Here is a 21,693-nt window from a genome sequence, read left to right as displayed (position 1 = left end):
GAAACACATCAAAGTATTGCGAGTCGAATTTATTTCGACCGATAAGTACAGTGTTTGGTAACAGAAAATATTTGATTTCGTTGAGCCTCAGGTACGCTGCACCTGCAATTTTATCCCACTTTACTCGTACATACAACGCACACGCTAGAGAAACGGCATACACGCGTGTCATACATATATTTTTACATCACCGTGTACGCGGATACGTATGCATCTACTTACATACATAGACTACGCTGTGTGCAAAAGACAGAACACGATTAGGTCCGACTGAATTGTGTGCATCACGTTTTGTGTATGGTTTATGCGATACATTTTTATTTTAGCCGTAGTACCTCGCGCGGTTGAAAATTAGGAAAGGATAGTAAACGCGGGACCAAGAGGAAGGAAAATAATATAGGATCGAAGTAACTGGTGAACGAATGAGTTTTAAAAGAAACTGTTACAAATGTCAAAAAACGCGAACACATATACAGTCATACTTTTGACGAACAAAATTTTAAACGAAAGATACTACTACAAGCTAGAAAATGTTCTGAATTTTAATGAACGTTAAAAGAAAAAAAATGTTCGTAAACATCGTTGCGGTTGTTTTTTCCCGTGCAGATTATTTTTTAATAGTCAAAGTAACAATCCATAAGTATTCAATCTCCCACGTCCGAATCTTTATCGCCGATGGCGTAAAGTATGTGGAACGCGATTCCTAGTAACGCCGTTCCTATGAGATCGCCGAATGCCGTTAAATATGGAATCGCGAAACTGTCTGGATCCATTCCTCTTCTCCACATCCAAACGACCATCAATTGAGCGATGTACAATAACAAAATCACCTAACGATCAAATGAAAACGCGAACACGACGTGTTTTAATTATCCATAATATTTTTTGCATCAATTATATGGCATTACCGACGATATACGATTAAGCGGCTTTACCTGCAGTAAAGCGGCGGTTAAATACACGACAATAAATATGGGAGTAAAAGAAGTGTGTCCTGCTTGAAGGTAACTAATAGTATAACCAAATATTAGATGCCCGGGTATCACCATTGCTAATAAAACTCTGGCAGTCCTTGCGTGTCCACCTACAAGTTGTTCGAAGCGATACTTTAACGGAGGACCGTGGTACTTTACGTTTTACGCGGTGTTGATCCTTGTTTGACATACCTGTAGCAAAAAATACGTAGAATGGACTGAAACGAACGACAGGTATTTCTTGAATACCGGACCGTCGTTCTTTGTGTAACGATGTTGTTATTCTACTGGCTTGAACGGCGACCAAGTTGCCACCAACACCGTTTATCACTAATTGAAATACTGCTATGCCTTTGTAATTCGATACTGTAAAGTCTAGTATCAAACCCCCCACGCTGAAATCAATGGAAACTTTTTTCATACGATCGACGTCGTATACGATTTTGTTCAGTCAACGAAAGAAATAACAAAACCTGCTTATCAACATTGCATATATTACAGGCGTCCAGCCGTAATTCAATATTTCCTTTGTAAACGGATTTCTGGATGCTATGTAAACCCAAACAGGAGTAGTAATGATATGAAACACAATACATATCGGTGATATCCATGGAGCATATTCTGAAACAACAATGTAGATCTAGAAATGAGTCCTGTGCGTTTGGCCTATGTTTGGTGTGTGTTTACCTATAGCACCATAGAGAACAGATGCAATCCCTGAAAGAAGCGCCAAAGTGGTTAAATCTCCAAGAGAAGCTGCAATTGGTGTAGCTACATTATCTGGATTGATCTTCATCCGCTTGGATAACAGTATAACAGTCACCATCACTAAACCTAATAAAAAACTGGCTACGAATGCAGTCACTAAGGCACTGGAGCACAATAAAAACGCATGGTGAATATCAAACCGTGCTTCTGGAATCCAACCAAGTACGACAGCAGCTATGGAAGCCAATAGACCTACTACGGTAGCTTGACATTGTATCAAAGCTAGATTCCCAACGATTAAAGTCCATTGTTGCTTCTTTGTATCCATGTGTCCAAGATTCACATGAGTCGAAAGCCTCGAGGCTAAAGTCATTTCCAAGTTACCTTTTAAACCAAGTAAAGCTGGCACTAGTATATATACCTCTGGCACCTTTTGAAATATGACCCAATGCTGTAACAACAAATTGGTTTGGTTACTATACAGCTTACTCAATATTTGTGTAATTGTTTCTACTAAATTTGATATTTCTACATACCTGTACAATATCCAATAACAAACTGGCAGTCACCATACCAAAACCAGCCAATAGAAAAGGTACAAACATTTGTATAGATATGGACCAAACGTTTTCATCTTCTATCTGTATGCTTTGATTCTTTTGTGTAACGGATTTCTTTGTGTCGTTAACCGATTGACGAATGATCGGCGACGGTATAAGTCGCCGTGCATCCTCGTCGCTCTCCGTTTCTTCCTCGGATTCCATTTCCGATTCCACGGATGCATCGGTAATAGTCGATCCGGGCAATTTATTGCTGCCTAATTCCACCATTTTACGCCCGTAAAATTTCTTTTCTGCTTTTCTATGCCGAATTTTTGGTAAATTGTTTATACACGTCCTTATCTCTATATTATCATGGCTCATTCTCGTAAAATTACTTTTCAAACAAATAGAACCGATCGTAAGAGATTCTACGAAAAAAGAGGGCTCTCAATTAATCTTTCGAATTTGGAGAAGAATCACCGCCGTCGCATATGTTTGTTGTCGGCCGGAACAACTTAAAACGTGTTTGTTGCCGAGTTTCCATTCAACAACGAACCATTCTACTTGCTCGTACGATCTTCTTCACCCTCGATTCACCTTTTGTATCCTCTTCATCATACATTAAACTAAGGAACAATCGAGTTGGATTACACGATGGAAAGAGAATTTACCTTTTTGTCTGACAATTTGTTTCTCCAACGAACATTTCTCCGATAAACGGAACACCTCGAACGAAATAAAAAGCAACATCGCGGTAAAACGTGCTTCTTCCTAACAGGTATACATTCATCGTATTTGTATTTCGAAAATATTCGTACCGGTAAAGAGTTTTTCGCGTAAACAATGAAATTAAACACGTGTCGGCTTCCTTTTAACGATCGGGTTCGACTTGTTCGATCACGATCATGTCCGAGACGATTCGAGACGAATTTCGGCACATTATTGTTTGGCATCATTGAACTATTAAATTAGGAATCAGATGGATAAGAATAATATACGAAAAAATTGCTTTCAGTCATTGAATAGAACAGCTTATTCTCGCATGTCAAAACGTTAATTGAAAAGATATTGCGCGCGAACAATCGAAGCCGGTTCAACGGTTACAAAAATTAGTAATTCAATCGCGTCTCACATTCATCCAATTCTGATAAAGAGTGTTACGATGCATCGGAGAAAATTCTGCCAAGAGATTCACGGTTGCAGGTTAAAACGGCCGGGTTTCTACCTGAAAATTCTTTGACAAATTGCTCTCTATCATCGTAACGTAATATATTTTTGTTTGCCGCGCAACGTTCGTCAACGAGTTAAATCGATTAATATCGCTCTACAAACAGATCCTTGGCAGATGAGAAAAGTATCGTATCGAGAAAGCGTTTATGATGTCTAAACGTGGATAACCTAACCTCGAAACTGCACGACCTACCTCCAGTATGCGGCGATATGTTTCCATGTTTGTTCACCTCTCAACCACGGGGAGGCGTTTTTAATTGGTAAAAAATTGCGTTATGAAATATCGTAGAAAACATCAGACGGCACGAGAAACGTTTAATCTCATATTTTAAGACGATCTCACGTAGTATTTGATACTGCGAAGGCAGTATGTCGACCAGACCGAGATATCAAAGTGTAGTCAGCTGCTGCCACCACCGCAGCCTGATAGCACTTGCCGATGCATACGTTTGTCATTAATGATAGTAATTAAAAGTATACGTTTATCGTCTAATTTGCCAACGACACGAAACACGATAACACGGACATTTCGAAAATACAAAACAAGCATTATGGTCGATACAGCAAATCATCCAAAAGTTGTCTGATAATTCCAACCGAAAGTGTAAGGTAAAACTACAGCATACGTACAAATATCTAAAAACAATGTTTTTTATTGAATAACGAGCATAAAGCGGGTAAACAGAGATTCGATCATGTTTATGTTAATACGTGGAGGAATTTGTAAATGTGGTGTCGATTATTTCACCCACGATTGGAAAACAAGGTAACGCTAATTTACGACGAGTGCGCAATTTATTTTCAAAATGGCGCATTCCTCCTAACATTAATCGTTCCTACGTATTTGCTGTTTACTTTGTACACGTGTGCATTTTTATTCACATTATACAATTTTCTGAACCGATAAATCGTAGGAAAACACGTATTGAAATATCTTTCATAGTTTTATGCGAACTTTTTCGCGTTGAAATTCGAACGACCAGCTTCGAATTTCTTCGAGAATAGCATAAGCTTTATCGAAATTGGCAGTGGACTTGTTTTGCTATTAAAAAGAGCAGCGAATATAGCTCCCGTATGATTATACCTTTATTTTTATTTAGATTATACCTTTATTTTTATTTACGTATTAGGTGTCCCGAAAAATATTGCGTATTTTTAAGGTCTCGTTTGTTAAATGACGAAAGCGACGAATAATGATTTCGAGACCTTGTACCGTGGTTCTGAAAACACTCGTATTCTTCCGTAATACTATGGTTCTTTGGTTGCAAGAAAACATCGCACGTTCGTGTTTGACGTCGTCGTTATCGTTGAATCAAATCCCACGCAAAAAGTGTGCCGTTGCTCGGAAAAGGCGATAGTTGGACGGAGCAAGGTCTGGACTATACACTAGGCGAATTATAGTTTCAATAATAGAATGATAGTTTCGTTCTCGATAATGGCGCGAAAACACCGGGACCTAAATTTTTTCGCGACTCGTTTTAAAGATGAACGAAAGGAATATCTCTAATGAACGCGTACCATCTTGTACGTTAGTCTGTAAAAATGAGAGGATGTAAGAATGTACTTTCTTCGATCTTGATTCGAACGAAAGATTCAATAGAAGATCGAAATAACGCAGAATGGGTTGACGCAAATAAATTCATCTTGTAACGAGCGAGGTCTAATCGATTTAGACCAGTTTTAGTTGCTGGTAGCAAGGGGCAAACACCCGAAACGCGTAGCTTGAAATACCTTCGTCCGGGCAATGGGCATAGTGCCCGCGAACGAGATCTGCACTCGACAATGCATTGTGAGATTTTGACGGGTATCAGTGTTTCGTCGGTCTGTGTCTCGTGGGTGCTTCGTTTTCCGGATTCCCGTCGCGTCTCGTACGGGCACAAGTTCGGTAAATTTTCTCTTCCAAACGATCCGATTTATCTTTGGAACAAACACCAATTAATCTTTTAATGTCTTCGCGTTATCAAGATCCGCGATAATTACACACAGGTAAGTCTGCCGTTCTGTGTTTTCGCCGAAATCGGCAACTTGGCAAAATAAAAAGTACGCGTTTCTCTCTCTGTCTCTCTCTCTCTCTCTCTCGGAATTCATAAATTCATAAATTCTTAAATTTAGAAATCGTTTATAAATGATTCGGTTCGTGAGTTTCTTATAATATGCGTTTCTAAACAATGTTGCTGGTATTTAAGTTCATGAAAAATTCATATAAAGCTTACAAAAAAACCGACAACCTGTCTGATTTGTTTTCAAAGTGTATCTATTAAGAGCGATGCTGTTAATAATGGTAATTTTTACGTATTTTCCGGAAACCATCGATGCACTGTTGACTGTACGACAATATTTACCGGTGCAGTTACCTTATTCAGTGGTTGATAGCTTGAGTGAATGTAAAATACAAGCGAATATTGATACTTTATTAACACGTAATATAATACTTCAGCACCGAATACGTTCAGTATTTTACATGCGTTTCAATTGCAAAATTATTATATTTGGTTTCTGAAATTCTCAGTTAAAATAGTATAAAGATTCTCTTATAAACGTATTCTTTTAATGGAAGCAGGTGGTTTACCCTGTTATTGTGGGACTCTTCGGTAAGGCTTGTCCAGTGACCTTTGCCCTAGACACGATTTGTGCTTAACGCAATTGACTCCTATATGGAGTCATTTGCTTAATAAAACTTGTGAGAAACAAGTTAAGCACTTAGCCACTCTAGTGGTATTATCTAGACGCTGTGAGTTTTATAAGTCGTAGACCGAACTTCAATCTGTGCTTGTTACAATAAAACAGTATTGTACGACAGGAGCATTGTCGGTGCATTTGCAAGATGATTTAATTTATCGAACGGGTCCCGTGTGGGCAGTGATTTGTTTTTTTACAGACTTTTATTATTAAACTTATTCTCAATTAAATTCACCGGAACGTTCGAAGATTATGGTTTAAATTAAATCAGCGTTTCGACCTCCCTTTGATGGGTCCTCATCGGGAATAGCAAGGTTATGCAACCTGCATTGTTAAGTAATCGGCACCGATATCATCTAAATTTTTCACTGTAACAACACCATGCGTCGTTACTAACACTATCGCACGATTAACCGATCTCGTGTGCACGCGAGTTTGATATAGCGAGCAAATTTATATGACGTGGTACGCGTTCCTTTATATTTTTATTTTATCCGTGCATAAATTTGCCCATAAATCACGACAAATTCACACACAGACACGATCGGTCAGTTGTACAAAGTGTAGATGATATCAGTGGCGATTACGTAACAGTGCAATTGCACAACTATTCCTGGCGAATACCAAAACAGAGAGATTTATCGACGATATATACATAAATTGAAAACCGTGAAGAGAGACAGAGAGAGGGATTAACGTAAGATCCCGTGCATTGATCCAAGTTTCCATCACAGATTTCGGAGCGTCGAGGAAACATGGGTCGTAAAAAGTCTCGAAGCAAAAGGGCTGTTCGGCACTGTGCAAAGCCACAGAAGGACAATTGCCACGTGAAATCCACGCCCAAAGACGAAGAGGATAAGCAAAGCAACGAGAAGGCTCTGATCGAGATCTGCAAGACTGACGCGCGTCTCGAAGATCAAGAAACAGACGTCTCGATCGACGTCTATTCGCGACTGACCTATCCTCTGGTCGGGTCATCGTTGGAGGATTCGTCGAGCGACGAGGACGCGGAACGCGTCGAATTGAACGTCAGACCTCGATTCATGTTCGTGGCCAGCCTCTGTGCCGTTTGCCTGGAACAGTCCACAGTGTTTTGCGATCATTGTCGAATGGTGTCCTACTGCTCGACGGCGCACAGAACTCAGGGACTGTCGGTGCACCGCGACTTGTGCGAGGCACTGAAGGAGATCCGTTCCTCCATATCGACGATGCTCACCGGGGAATCGGACGAGCGTCTCGACGCGGAACAGTACCGCATTTACAGGCTGCAATTGCTCGCGATCCTCGAGTCGGAGATCGGCAGACCGTTGAAACTCTGGGAGAAAGAGATCGTGCTGTATCCACGAGTCTGTCGAGTTTGTTGCAGCTTCCTCGAGGACCCTGTCTGCTGTACGCGTTGCTCGATGGAATCGGTTTGCAAGGACCACGACAAAGAGCACGAGAAATGGTGCAAAGAGTTCCAAGTACTTCGACGATGCTTGGTTTTACAATACAGACACGGTTGCGCGGACCCGAGGATCCCGAACGCGTGGCAACGATCGCCCCTCGAGTTGCTGGACCACAATTTCGACGATCTGATGCGTCGAATTTACGGAAGTTGTTCGTATTACCGCGAAATGGACAGCTACACGTACGCCACGCTGTCCCATCTGTGCACGATACCTCTAACTGTCCTCTATTCCATGCAAATCGCCTGCCCCGAATGGCGTACCAAGACCGAATGCACCGTGCACGTGGTCGGGGCGGAATTCCAATTCGAGGGCGTGAATCTTCACGTCTGGGAGAAGCTGTTCCTCCATTTTCTGCCGAACCTGAAGACCCTTCGCGTCCTGCTGGTCGGCCCTGAGCTACGGTTGCCCAGCGGCGTCCCACCGAACCTTCTGTCGAAGGTGAAGCTTTGCTCGGTGTGCAAGTCCATCGACAGATCCGTCGCGGTTCTGTTTCGACAAGAGTGGATCTACCACGAGCTGGTTCGTAACGAGCGCGTCGTCGAGCCCGATTTGATCTGCGCCTTCAACCCCGGGCTCTATCGGAGCACGGGTTTCGCGGGGGAGGACACCTGGCCGGAAACGATACGAGAGTTTTGCAAGAGTCCGGTTCCCGTGGTCGTCACTTCTTACACCGCGGACGAGATACTTTGGGAAATTACGAGGATCAAGTCCATCAGCGACGTGGACGTTCTCCTGGAGCCGCGACGGAATCCGTTTGCCTCGATCAAACCGGATCGAAACTTTGTCAGCGACGATACGAACCCTCTTATATACAAGAATTATTACGTCGCTGTCGTTAAAGCGAAATCGACCTCGTTGTAACTGGTTCGAGCAGACCCGGTTCAACCACACGAACTACTTGTGAATATTTAGTCGAAAATGAAAATTTCTTTGGTAAGATACTTTTAACGGCGAGCACCTCTGGTTTCGAATGCATCTGTGTCGCTGTTGCAACTTCCAAGTAGATATAGCCTGTGGAACAAATATAGCGATCTACTTAAGTCAGTTTCGAGTTAAGCGAATACCCTTGTTGGGAACAAACTGCTAAATAGGTTTTTCTCTGCGCGATGGCGGTCTGTTGGCTGCAGGGCCGCGCGTACTACTTACAATATCTGCCTTGAGACGTTCAGGTCCTTGAGATAGTGATCTTCAAATTACCGGTGCTTCCCTAAAAAATAAAATCTCTGCATAATAAGTAAAAAGAAACTTTTTTACTGGAATTGTAAGACCTTTGGAAACCGCTATCTCATCTCGACGTCGAATATTTTTACGACTTTTATAACGAAACTGTACGCTCGATCATTATTTTACGACTAATAAAAGATGTAATAAACTTTAAAACGGTATTTGTTATTTGTTCATCTGCTCGTCTGTGTTTGATTTCGCTGAACCGACTTCCACGTAGGAATATTAATATGAGAAATATACGTATCGACACCTTCGACTCTGCAGCTGAACAAACTGACAATTCTCTCGCTCTTCGATTGAATAAAATTCTTGTTTAAAAACCTACCTTGTGTTGTGTATAGTGTTAATAGATTATTACTAGAAACCACACTGAAATTTCTTCTCTGATTCACCTGTTTAATTTACTCCAACCTATCCTCGCCTAGTGATAATGCTCCATCAACGACACTAGACGGTTCGTCTAAATTTGTCTGCACCTGCTCACCATGCTACTAAATTTCTGTCTGTCTATTATTGTAACTCTCCCTCTCAGTCAATATACGTTCTATAGATACCTTTTACGTTTCCTTCAAACACACAAGCTCTTTATCCTTTCTCGTACTAATGATTTATAACGAATATCACGAACAATAAATCTTTTTATCAATCTATGAGGAGGTGGTCAAACTCCTCCCTTGGAACCCACGTTCCTTTTCTTAAATAAATATGTTTGACTTTCAATTTTTATATTGTTTTAGTAAAAGTTCCAAAAGTACTCAAATTCCTGTGTTGGAAAGATCGCACCGACTCAGCCCTGAATCGGTGTCCTGCGGTCATGGGTGCCACCATCTTGGAATCCTGCAGTTTCTACGCGACCACTATATTTGTTCCATCGAGTATACGGCACGTTTTAACCTAGAAGCCGTTCGAAAGTACACGCGGTACGTATTACAGAATTAGTCACCTCTACTTTAATTGTAAGTAGGAAGTCTAATTGCAAACCAGCACACGGTGCCACGTGTGTGCGACACGTACACGCACTGGCGAATTCAGATCAATTCCACGAAATTTGGTAGTTAAACAAAACGCTTACCAACAACGTTGAATATCACAGGTGAAAATATATTTAACTTAGCGACCATTTGCAAATCTTCTCCAGCGTTTCTCTTTTTTTTTTTTTTTATAGTCATCCATTCTTGTACTGTACGCGACATTTGTATGTTTGCATGTATACAGATATAAATATATTAGGTATGTGTTATGTAGCAGCGTTGCACTAAGTGTAAGACGAGTTGCGCGAATTATTTACAGCGGACAACTTTCACGTTCTACGTTTGGGGAATCAGGGTCTCCTAGAGGATTGCTATCAGGAGAGGGGGGAAACTGTCTTTTGGGCCTTTCTTCCCTTCTCCATTGCTCATTTACGTTCCCAGGCTCTTTTTAGCGATCCTTTCGATTTCGACTAGTTCCAAATAACGAACGGAGTGGGAAAAGGGAAGAAAGATGGTAAAAACACGTTAGGGGTGCGTTGTATTGAGGTAGCCTCGATTCGTACGACTAAAATTTGGCGATCAAAAGGACCACGATCGTCGAAAGCAGGAGGATCGGCGAGCTCGTGACCGGGTTTACCGAGTTCGCCAGTTCGTAATAATAACGACTGTACGCGTTGTCGCAATGGGATGGCCAGTCTTTGAAGCACGCCGCGTACGCCACGACATGAGCGATGTAATTTTGTTCGAAGGTGCCGCGAATCAAATGAGAGTACGGACCTGAAAGAAAAATCGTTCGTTTCATTCTATTGTCACGATTCGATTGGAATGATATGGGGATGTTTTACGAATTTATTGAACTGTTCACCTATCGCGTAGACTCCCACGTCTTCGCCTCCGTGCGTTTCATCCTTCAAGTACATGCCAGCCATGCTCTGATATAACGGTTCCCCGCGAGTTTTGTCGGTCTCCACGGGTATCCACGTCTCGTTGACGTTATTGCTGTCGTTACGTCTGTGATGGTAAAAACCTGGCCCATTGGCGTAGCTGAGCGTCTCGTAGGGTTTGATTTCCGGCTTGTCTTGATCGTTGGCGAACCCGAGGATGTCGTTTCCTCTGGTCGGGTAGCCGTTGATGGTGAACGAGTGCGAATGATCGGCGGTCACGATCATCAGCGTCTCTTCCACTTTGAGTTGCCTCAACGCTACGTTCACAGCTTCCTCGAGCTCCGTGACTTCTCGTAGCGCCAACTTCGCGTAGTTGCGGTGATGGGCTATGTCTATTTTCCCGCTCTCCACCTGCGAACCATCCACAGCTATCTGGGGAATTCTTTGCCAATTCCTTCTAGAGAAGCAACACGACGCTGTTTCGTTGCAAAAATATTCCATGCTTCGTGCGTCTTCCGCCTGCTTTCATGCATGCCTCGACACGTTTTTTTCATCGATGTTGACACACGTTCAGGAATGCATACTCGTTAAAATAGGCAGTTAACTTCGATCGACTGTAGAATTTATGGTATGCATTGTAAACCAGTTATTGCCTCTATTTTTTTGTCGAGTGACGAGGAAAAACTAGTAATTCTCGTGCGCAAAAAGATGATATTAAAAGTGCAAATGTATGCAGTCTTGCGTAATAGTTGGAATTTTTAATGAAATTAGGATAAAATCAGGTCATTTCCACGAACTGCCATTATTTCAAGAACGAAGGAAGTTCCCTTTTGAATGGTAGTTAAAAAATGAACGCGTAAGGGCTGCTGCATCTCTTTCTAGGCAACTGGCTATAAGGGAGAAGTTTGATTAGATTAGTTTCATGGTACATAGATCCGAGCACGTGCTGCACAACGAAAGAACGTGTCTTGCCATCGAAAGGGGCGGAAGATACTTCGAACATACTCGAAAACCATCGATCCCTAGATCTACCGTTTACCTCAATTTTTCTACATCGAAACAAACGAAATTGCAAGCTCTGATTAGAAAGCTTTCGAATGCTTCTGATAAGTTTGCAAACACCTTAAGTCGATGCTCATGATTCTCGCCAAGATTAGATATTTCGCGGGACGACAATGGTTCGTAACTTCTTAACGACGAAAGTTTCGATCCCCGAGACTTACCATTAAGAGGAAACCATTTTTGTTCTTTCGTAGCAACCTAATGGCTTGCGACGTCATACTGGCTAAACTCGGTGTTTCCGCTGTTTTCACCGCGTGATAGGGTAGATGACTGGAGGAGAAAACTCCCAGAATCTTCGACGTGTTGCTGATGTCCAAAGACATTAGATCGTCGGCGTTGGTCACTAGCTTTCCGTCGGGATTCTTGTTCGCCCATTCCTCCGCCAAGTTTCGTCCGTCTCCTCTGAAGCACGTATCGGGGTCAGTCGGTTCCATTGGTAAACCCAGGTGTTGTGCACCACCGCCCATCATCACCTGGAGCAATTTCACGGTCGTAAAATCGCGAAGAAACGAGAATTTTTAAAATACCGCAGAGTTGTTTCAGAAATTTTTCAGCGAGCAATGAATAAACGAAGATCTTACTTGAAAGTTCCTTCCGGGTTCGTCTTCGATCAGCTGACTCGCTATATCCTTCACACAGTTTTTGTACTGCTTCGGTATCGAGGTATCGCACTCCCAATCGCGATTATTGGTATGCGCGTATAATCCAGCTGGCGTAGCATGAGTGATTCTGGTCGTGGTGACGAACCCTAAATTCAAGCAAATCGAATTTCGTAAATACTTTCCTGACGTTTCAAAGTCGGGCCAAAAGTAATCTAATTACATTAGTCACCGTCTAATTATATGTAATCGCAGCACGATTGCGTTGTAATCATAATTATAAATTTTAAAAGCGTGTGATGGCTGTCTAATTATCGTGTAATCATCTAGCGCTTACAGCGTAATCACGGTACGATTATATATAATCGCTTCGTGGTAAATATAATGAAATTAAATTTCATGCAACTCCGGTGGTTATCTACCGAACACAAGTGAATTAGTTTTAACGAGCAGCAAAGATTATAGCGTTTCGTCCTAGATCCTGCTTTAGATGCGCGTTCAAGGCCCCTCCAGATTTTATTCGAATATTTAATAAACCGTGTAACCGAATATAATCGCAAACAAACGGGTTCTACATCATCTTCCAAAATTTTTCGCGTAACCTGAAACACCCGTGACGTGTGGAAATTTAAAAAACTAGTCTTTGCATTATATTTGCAAAAATTTTGTTAACATATTCAAAAAAATGTAATCGCACGCTGGAGGGCTGTCGTTTATATTTTTAATCTTCAAATTTGCATTAAAGGAACTAATAATTTCAACGCGTTCGATCTATTTCCCTGTATCTTTAATCGGGTTAATCGATGGAGCGAGGCGTTCAATGGAGTACCGTGTAGTAATATATAAATAGTAACCCATCGATAATAATCTTTGACTCTTTCTATTTTTATCAGGTCGTACGACTCGAATTCTAACTTTTATTAAACAAACGACCGACGAAGATGCAGTCTGCTCGCTGCGTTGCACGAAATTTTCATCTAGATGAGAATTTTGTTCATCTCTATGCGTATCGTGGAGCGTTACGCGTCAGATAAAACGGAAGGTCAACGCGTGACCTCCTCCAGCGTGTCGTTTTCGCGCTCGTTTCGACAAGGTCTATTCGATACTGATGTTTAACGTTTAAACACCGGTAGCTGACCGTGAGTCGACCGTAGTTGTCAGCGAATCACGCTTGCGCGATGTCACACACCTACTTTTATCTATGCTCATCGTTAGAGTGGTTGTGTGCTCGTCCGCAACCATACACTGAAACCTTCCTATTCGTTCCATTGTAACGTTAAACACACATTTCCTTCGTTTTTTAAACAATTTCGTTCAACTTTTCCACTGCGATTAATCTGTACCCGGAAACCTCTGTTCGCAATTTATTCAAAAAGTTATAGTGCCCATCGAAACAAGTGAAAGAGTCTAATTCGTTAATAGATTCTGATACTGATAGAGCTACTCTTCGAGATTTCATTTTGACGCTCGTACTATTTTTCGCTGTGTATGTTGGCCTTAAAAAGGCTCGAACCGAGAAAATATACTGTCTGGGATTTATCGCCCGCGTTTGACCGCGAAAAGCGGTATGTAAATTGGAAAAACTTATGTTTTACTTCCATTTTTACGACTGGGCTGTCGCAATCGAGGCCGCATTACTGCCAGTTCGGTCACGCTTTTTCGCGTTTCCCTTCGATCCATTCGTTGCGGAACAGTAGAACGACCGACAAGAAATGGCTTATTAGTCTCAAACAGGGCTCTGGATGTTAATACTTTACGGATTTAAAACTAGCAAGTTACTTTTCAACCCGGAAAAGAAAAGTAAAAGACTACCGTCTCAAATTGTATGTTTTTTTTTTAAATATAGATAACTGTGTTTAATTTTCTTTAAATTATGGATCCTACACGGTCGAAGCTTCGTGTCTAGCGCGACAGGTGTGCAAGGGGGCGAAAAGAGTGAAATTAAACGACTCACCGGTGGCCAGGCCCGATTGTTGCGCCCAATCAGCGATCGTCGACAGCCTGCTAACTTCGTTGGTGGCTTTGTCACATTTGTTAAACCGCGATCTGGTATCCAATCCGATCACCCTGTAGCGGCACTTGACGCCAGAAAAGATCGCGGTGGCCGTTCCAGCGGAGTCTGGCACCTGCTTGTCGGTGTTGTACGTCTGCAAACGGGAAACACGAATCGTGAATCGATTTTTTCCTTCGTCCACGCGATACTTGGCTCACGAAAATCGATTACAGTCGAAGGCAAGGGTTCGAGAAAATTCGTAAAGCAAAATAGAAACTGGGGAATTCCACCCCCTCGAATGTGTAAAATTTAAAAGCGTGAGATCTGCGCTGGAAATTGCGTGTAAATATCTTGTCGAATGGGGTAGCGATCCAAATTCTATTATCAGGGGTGAATTCAGCCGATATGTATAGATATATGTGCTATACCTTGGACAATCCAGTGTTGGGGAACTTCTCGAAAGCCAGTTTATATTCTTCTCCGGTCGTACCCTTGGCTTGGCCTGTGAATATACGGCCAGCCGTGATCGTAGATATACCCATACCATCTCCGATGAATATAATTATGTTCTTCGCCTTGTGTTCGATATTCCTGTAAGCTAGATTCTTCTGGAGATTTTCCTGTCCAGATTTTAGCCAAAAGGACATCTCTGAGGGCAAACGGAACTATTAATAGTAACCACGAAAGATAGATATTCGACGCATCTATTATTTTACAATATTTCTAACCACCCTAGTGTTGTTTACAATTTTAGAAATGCCTAGTAAACGACTCAGCACAGTAGGTTTAAAGTGTCTTCGAAAGTACGATTGCATTGTTTAATAAGAACCTCGGTATTAAAATTCTATTTGGAGACATGTACAAGTGGCATCGTGAACACGAATTGAATTTAAAAGCGAACCCATATATCGGCAGCTGGAATCATTTCGACAAGGTTTAATGCTAAATAACCAGTCGAGGTTCCCTTTCAATCATCGACTAAGAAAGTAAATATTTATGAGGCAACGAGAAAAATAATCTGAAATTTCGAAACCTCCCATTTGATCGACCATAAATAATTTGTGTCCTTTAAACAACAGTTATTATCTCGAATTTTAAAGCGATTTGCTAATTTCTACTTTTGAAAATATTGTTTGTTTCTCCGCGCTTAGGCAAGAAAACGGTCCCTCTATCTGTGCGTGACACTTATCAGATGAAAATATGATTCGTTCGTACTATGTTCGAGCGATATAAACACGGTTAAATATTAAATAAAGATGCTGGTTCGTAAATTCTGTCCCAACCAGACAAACTTTACTTTATTTTTAAAGTTCTCGACGCCCTCGTAAATTATCGGAACACCCGAATTTCGGGAAATCAAAGGGAGGAGGGTGGAGGGAATTTCCTTATCGCGAAAAACAAAAATCCTCAGAGAAAACACACGATGATCGAGCTCCGGTGGCAGGGATCGTGGAAACTCGTGTTTAGCGCGGCAAAATACCGGAAAACTAAAGTTTAATTGGTCGACACGGATCTCGTACAGATCTTGCGTCGTGTTTTCCAAATTGCGAAAACAATTATCGAATTGCGGAGCGATCAGCGTCGAGGTAAGACGATACGCTTTTCGATTTCCCGCGGAGATTCAATTTCACGGTCGAGAGTACATTAACGATTTCAAGTTGCAGAACCGTATTATAATTGCAAAGTCATTTTCAGTATCGGCGACTTATGTTCCGCTCCAAGGCCCGATCGAGTCAAGACTAATCAGCCTACGAGCTAATTCTTATTGTAACGTTTCTAATCTTTATTGCGTTCGCGATACCGCTGGAATTTTGACGAACCACGCCAGAGTTTAACGAACTTATTCTATGCTCAAACAAATTTAAATCATCCTCTAACTTTTAAACCTTCCAGACTTTATCCAAGCTTGCTCGAATCTTGTCCAAACTTCGCTATCAAAGGATGATATTACAAACGGTTAAAAATGTAATACACAATCAAATTTGCTCGGATGATTAACTTTGTTTCGAGTACTTTTGATTTAATTTGAACTAAGATTCTATTTTCAAGCTACTCTTGTTCCTATGTAATAGTCGTATACATCGCTTATGCTCGCGTGCGGCAAACTCGAGCCGTGTTGGTTGGAGGTTTAACGCGACTTAGAATCTAGTGTACTCTCGTTAATCCTAATCTCCCGAGAGATCGAATCGCGGATCAAAGCAATGCAATTCTACGGAATATTTTAACAAACCTTCGTAAGTGCTCGCATCCCGAGGAAGGGCGTCGGAGCCGAGAAATCCCAGAAGGGTGCAAACCAGTACAACCAATCGTTTCATGTTTGTTGAGCCTGTGATCCTGCAAAACGTCAAACGCATTAACGATATTTATTCTTGACCATTGTTCGATCGCTGACAAAAGGAATGGAAAAGGGGAGAATAATATTTTTTACACGCGTGGAGCTTTCGTTTTTGAGAAAATGGAGTTTGAAGATTTATCGGGAACGCGTGCAACGGAGCCCGGGGCTTGGACGTCGGTTCAAGTAGAATTAGTGAGTAATGGCTAGACGCGTCAGCCGAATTGTATTTAATCGCATGCGCGTCCGATAACTTCTCAACACACAACTATCTGAGAAACGAATTTTATCCCACGTTTTCCATTTATATTTCCACGAGTGATCATCCCCCAATCGTACCACGAGTTTCGTAAATTTCTAACGCTACGCGGAATGCGGGAATATTTATGCAAATAGCACAAATTCCAACGAGAATATTGACGAGTTCGTGTGTTTGCAAATGTATCGTTCCGACGAATGTCGGCCAAGAATAGAATGGAAACAGAAATTGATGAAGAAAGCGACTGTTCCGTCGAAGTTGCGCCATCGATCAGGCAATTATCGTCGAACTGTCAGCAAAGTTAATGAAAATTGGCCACAGTCGGTCAAAATTTAACTGCGTTTAAGTCGAAGTTTGCCGAGTCAGCCTAACCCGAGCCCGTAAGCAATACCTGGTCGAAATGCCAGTTTGCGTTCGTCGTAATCTTTTATTTACTCTTTCGAAGCATAACTAACCAATTAAGGAGGTCTTTTATTTACATTTTTAATCCATTCGTCGGTGTCAAAGGTTTCCCTGGCTAAGGGATGAAACCGGTTGAGAACTACTGCTATAAAGAGTTATTAGATATTAAACGAACCCCTGTTACGAAGTCACACTGGCTGGAGTTGTCTGTTTCTATTTATATTTTCTTTGATTCGAACGTTCGTTGATTGGTTAATAGGAGAGACCTGAACGAAGGTTCGGAAGCGTCCTTTCGACGACGAACGGTGGGACTGAACGATCCCACGATGATCGGAAATCTGTGTCTTTTTGTTAATTCTTAATCTTATCTACAAAAGATGTAACAAAATATGAGGAGATCGACAATTGTACGAATGTCAATTCTTAATAATGTCAGACACTTGCGAAACCGCAACTACCTCCAAGGACTCAATTCCTCATCACGTTAATGTATAAACATACCACGTTGCATTTAAAAGAAGAAAGACACTACGTACAAATTGTTCTTCGACAGTTACGATCATTTCTCATGGAACCATTGAGATGTACTTATTTTACTGTTTCGAAAACGACGGGTTGAGAAACATAGTGGTGCAAGTTGCATTTTAGCTATTTCGCATAAAATGTTTTGCAATCGATAATTAAAAAGATTCCTGATAAATATTAACGCTACAGAAACACATTTGAAAGTGTAGACAGGTGTTAAAAAATGTCTGTGTATGAAAATAATTGGAGAGCGTTCAAATTCTGGAGTGAAATTTCGAAAACATATCGGTTACTGAAAATTTAATAATGAATAATAATTTTTAACGTACGATATAATATGTTCTTTAATTTTTATGTAGAACTATTAATAATAGAGCGTAAGATGGATTTGCACCATTATGGTTCGAAATGCTTTGCTAATTTCGTTCAGTGACAAACAAAAGTTTCGTCATTTCTCGGCAAAGTAGCAAGTAAATCGATTTCGATGATAAATAGAAGACAGTTTGAAGGTTTTAAATCCAGTGTTAATTAAAATTTGCAAAATTTTGACTCACACCACTATGATCCTCAACTCGCCAATCGTCGACTTCCTCATTTTTGTTAAAACGACAGTTTTCCAACTGCGGAACGCATAATGGAGTAACGCGAAGCTTTCGACGGAAACTACTCACCGTAGGAATGTTCGGTACGGTCATCGCTGCGACCGGGACACGTAATCTATCATTCTGCGAAGGTAGATTGAGATCGAAGGTGGGCAATTTCGGTGCTTCCCTTGTGCGACACGGCCGTCCTCGCACTGTTTGCACGCGTGGAACGCGCTCATAGAAAGGGAGAGACGGATGGACGAACGGGAAGGGACCGAGCAGAGCAAAGGGGAGCTTATTCGGGTCAGTTGACGAGTCAACGAAAACGATCCGATACCGTGTACACGATACGAATTTACGGCGCGCACCGATCGCGGCTGACCACTGAACGAGCGAACGCGATGCCTCGCGCGAACTCGCGAATCGCGTGGGTGAGTCCGGCGTCGGTATAGGTAGCTTCTCGAAAACAGGACGTAAGCGATATTAAGAAAATTACCTACCCAAGTCTCTTCCGTTCGTGGCCGGGAATCGTAGCCGTGGATCTGACGGTCTGTGGTCGCACGGTGTGTCGTCAAGCACGTGTCTCGCACCGGACCATTCTCCGAGCGTGGAAGCAGAAGCGGAAGATTAGCCGCGAGACGAGCGATGGTGGGACGCGTCTGCGTCGATTGGACCGTGTTCCACCTGGTGAATTCGTGGGAACCCGGCTCGTAAGGAGCCGCCGTGAAGACGAACCGACGCGACGACGGTTGCCAAGCGAACGCGAGACCGATCCGGCGATTTCGAAAAATCGTTGTCGTTCGATTTTTATCCGGGCGTCTATTGCCCGACCGGATCGCGGCGCCGTAATAACGCTAATACAGCGCCACCGAGGAAGTTTGTCAGTTTATATAGCGTTTCAAAGGCCCTGGTAGATTGTGCACGAGGTGGAGAGCGTGCAAGGGACACTGAGAGTACGGATTCTCTAGAAGAGTTGCGGTTCGGGGAGAAGGGGAACCCCTCGTGCACTGTTAATCCAGGAGTAATTGAGCAGCTCGGTGCCATTGTGTCTTATGTCCACGATAGATTAATCCGAACGCGGCTATCGAAGCATCTTGCGAGTCCGCTAATTCTCGCTTCTCTTTGCTCCTCGCTTATCCCCACCCACCCACAACCCGCACCTCCATTTCCCCCGTTTTCGCCTCTCTGACACCCCCTCGCCCACTACGCGTTCCCTCCAACCCCCGTACACATCCAACTCTTTCACCGGATGAGCCGCGATTCCATCATTTCCAATCACTTTTCAGTTTCGTTAATTTAACCTGCCAAAAATCGGTAAGAATTATTTTCACTGAAGCCTGTCTATCGTTACTCGGTTAAGTCGATTTTCTTACCTTCTCGCGTATTCGAGACCACCACGCGTCGTTTCGACTGATTTGGTCGAGAGGTGGATTGCCATGGCATAGAATCGACGTTTCCTCGGGCAGTCCATGCTTGCGAGATTGCCAACGATCCCCATTTTTTCGCCCATATCACGCGACATTGACCCTAGAAAGTCGTCGAACCTGGTGGAAGTACGAGGAACAAAATGCAAAGAACTCCTACGCCAGACGCCACGGCAGGATCACATTATTTGCTTGCAATTAACAAATTACGACTGTCGCGATCGAGAAAACCCGTTATCGGGAAAACGGCCACGACGTTGCCAGCGTTTTTTCCCCGCGTCGACGGAAATCGAGGTCGCGACGCGCTGATCCTCGCGATGTTTTTCTTTTTTTTTTTATCGCTCATTCGTACCGGAGATGCTCGTTCGGTCGATGAAACGTGATGCGAGCATGCGATCGACGAGTCCGCTGATAATTCCGCGGGAAACGTATCGCGTCGAAAGCTCGATAGGACCAATCGGAAGTCGCGGACGAGCGTCGAGCCTCGGGTCTGAAGCCTCGAGAGGTAAGACACGAAGCTTGTTTCGCGGTTGGTTCGAGATATTGGCGCGCGTGCTTGTTTTACGCTATTGTGACTCCATGCCCCGAACACGTGCAGCCTTGTTACGTTTGTCTTTCCTTATTGTTCCCGTGTCGTGTAATTTCTATAGTTCTTACGCCCGCTGCGTGATTGTTCTTAACGATCCGTTTACGCTAACGCAACACCGTGATCGACGCCTGATAACGACGGGCTCATTGCCTTCGACGAGCAGTCGATTCCACGCGATGAACGCATTTGCATCTCGTCGATCCACTTCCGTGCTCCGTCCTTCTCCCTCCTCGACGTGCTCGCGCACCTGGAGCACGTGCTTCCCTGCACCGGTACAGAGACGACTCTAAGAATGCAATAATTCGTTCGATCGCGTCAACGCGTGCGTTTAGACTCGAATTCGATGAACGGAACGATAGAACGTGAAAACGCATCGGTAATTGCATGTGTAAACTCGCGAAACAAGCGAAATATTCCATGTATCGTTTTTCTAAGAAAAATATTAGACACTATTCTGTGCGATAAATGGAAGTGCAGACGTTTTTCCACATTTCCTGACCTAAAATATTGCTTTGCTCGTTACAAAGTATTATGACGTATTCCGCTAATCTAATCACACTTTGAGACACCGTATCTCCTGGTTCTATTTGTTGCAGATTCATTTTGCGAAATTTTGCACAATCTTGAAGATGATTTTCAAAGACTGGAAACACTCTGGTTTAGCTGATTCTAACCTCTGCGAAATTAAATAATTTATACAGTTATTGCGATTTGGCCTAGTTAAGGTGCGGTAAGATTATCGACACGGTAATTACGTTACTTTTTATTGTTTTTAGCGCCAAGCGCGGTTCGCTTGTTTATCTAGCGATTATGTTGCGCCAGCTAAATTGACAATCGGCAGTCAAGTGGTTAATACCTCAAAGAGTAAAAAGTGCACGCGGAAAGTCGATTTTATTAACCTTCCAAATCCTCCTTGAAACTCTGGATATCGCTACTTCGTTTAACACTGTTTTATTATTTATGGCACACTTGTGCAAACCTCCAAGTTTCCATCTTCGAGCGATAATAGAGGAATATGATATCTAACGAAAGTTACCAATCGCATGAGCATCGATACGAATAGTGTTCGATTTATAAAAGATCGATACCAAGTACCTGGCAGTTCGATATATTTTGACGCCTCTCATCGAAGATAAACAGCCTTTGATCCGTTGTTTGACCAATAAAAATTACAATCCGAATTATGCAATTAAACTGTATTTCGCTTTGGACGAATAAAAGCTTATCTGAATAAGTGTTTAATTGAATAAACGTTCCG

General features: G+C 42.5%; 3 protein-coding genes across 6 annotated transcripts; 1 reads left to right on the top strand and 2 right to left on the bottom strand.

The window, feature by feature from the left end:
- Positions 1-13: 13 nt before the first annotated feature.
- LOC143341281 (solute carrier family 41 member 1-like) lies at positions 14-4,190 on the bottom strand. The gene is made up of 7 exons (XM_076764107.1): positions 3,648-4,190; positions 2,219-2,850; positions 1,662-2,133; positions 1,448-1,595; positions 1,167-1,369; positions 936-1,084; positions 14-830 (listed from the first exon to the last, which is right to left on the bottom strand). Exons 2-7 carry the CDS (start codon positions 2,603-2,605, stop codon positions 645-647), a joined length of 1,545 nt encoding a protein of 514 aa, XP_076620222.1. The 5' UTR covers positions 2,606-2,850; positions 3,648-4,190; the 3' UTR covers positions 14-644.
- A 408-nt stretch (positions 4,191-4,598) lies between these two features.
- On the top strand, positions 4,599-9,093 carry LOC143341280 (putative protein MSS51 homolog, mitochondrial). The gene is made up of 2 exons (XM_076764106.1): positions 4,599-5,440; positions 6,868-9,093. Exon 2 carries the CDS (start codon positions 6,889-6,891, stop codon positions 8,443-8,445), a length of 1,557 nt encoding a protein of 518 aa, XP_076620221.1. The 5' UTR covers positions 4,599-5,440; positions 6,868-6,888; the 3' UTR covers positions 8,446-9,093.
- A 798-nt stretch (positions 9,094-9,891) lies between these two features.
- LOC143341279 (alkaline phosphatase 4) lies at positions 9,892-19,063 on the bottom strand. Of its 4 annotated transcripts, none has more exons than XM_076764102.1 (8): positions 18,923-19,063; positions 16,551-16,654; positions 14,749-14,969; positions 14,282-14,474; positions 12,310-12,476; positions 11,890-12,201; positions 10,648-11,077; positions 9,892-10,559 (listed from the first exon to the last, which is right to left on the bottom strand). In XM_076764102.1, exons 2-8 carry the CDS (start codon positions 16,633-16,635, stop codon positions 10,348-10,350), a joined length of 1,620 nt encoding a protein of 539 aa, XP_076620217.1. In that variant the 5' UTR covers positions 16,636-16,654; positions 18,923-19,063; the 3' UTR covers positions 9,892-10,347. The 4 variants fall into 4 exon arrangements, with proteins under 4 accessions (XP_076620217.1, XP_076620219.1, XP_076620220.1 ...); XM_076764104.1 differs by having other exon boundaries at positions 16,551-16,646; positions 18,919-19,047; XM_076764105.1 differs by lacking the exon at positions 18,923-19,063 and adding an exon at positions 18,510-18,738.
- Between the last annotated feature and the right edge of the window lie 2,630 nt (positions 19,064-21,693).

This window comes from Colletes latitarsis, chromosome 4, assembly GCF_051014445.1.
Source record: "Colletes latitarsis isolate SP2378_abdomen chromosome 4, iyColLati1, whole genome shotgun sequence".
Classification (NCBI taxonomy): Eukaryota; Metazoa; Arthropoda; class Insecta; order Hymenoptera; family Colletidae; genus Colletes; species Colletes latitarsis.
Note: the sequence above shows the minus strand (reverse complement) of the source record. Positions and strands in the feature narration are given on the sequence as shown.

Excerpts from the sequence above, each read along its gene's own strand:
- LOC143341280 (XM_076764106.1), top strand. The coding sequence starts at position 6,889 with ATGGGTCGTAAAAAGTCTCGAAGCAAAAGGGCTGTTCGGCACTGTGCA.
- LOC143341279 (XM_076764101.1), bottom strand. The coding sequence starts at position 18,433 with ATGAGGAAGTCGACGATTGGCGAGTTGAGGATCATAGTGGT. Across the intron at positions 16,655-18,392 it reads GAGTTGAGGATCATAGTGGT|GATCACAGGCTCAACAAACA; the intron begins GTGAGTCAAAAT and ends GACGTTTTGCAG. Across the intron at positions 11,078-11,889 it reads AAAATGGTTTCCTCTTAATG|GTGGAGAGCGGGAAAATAGA; the intron begins GTAAGTCTCGGG and ends GATGGTTCGCAG.
- LOC143341281 (XM_076764107.1), bottom strand. The coding sequence starts at position 2,605 with ATGAGCCATGATAATATAGAGATAAGGACGTGTATAAACAATTTACCA. Across the intron at positions 1,085-1,166 it reads CTACGTATTTTTTGCTACAG|GTGGACACGCAAGGACTGCC; the intron begins GTATGTCAAACA and ends AACAACTTGTAG. Across the intron at positions 831-935 it reads TAACCGCCGCTTTACTGCAG|GTGATTTTGTTATTGTACAT; the intron begins GTAAAGCCGCTT and ends TTTGATCGTTAG.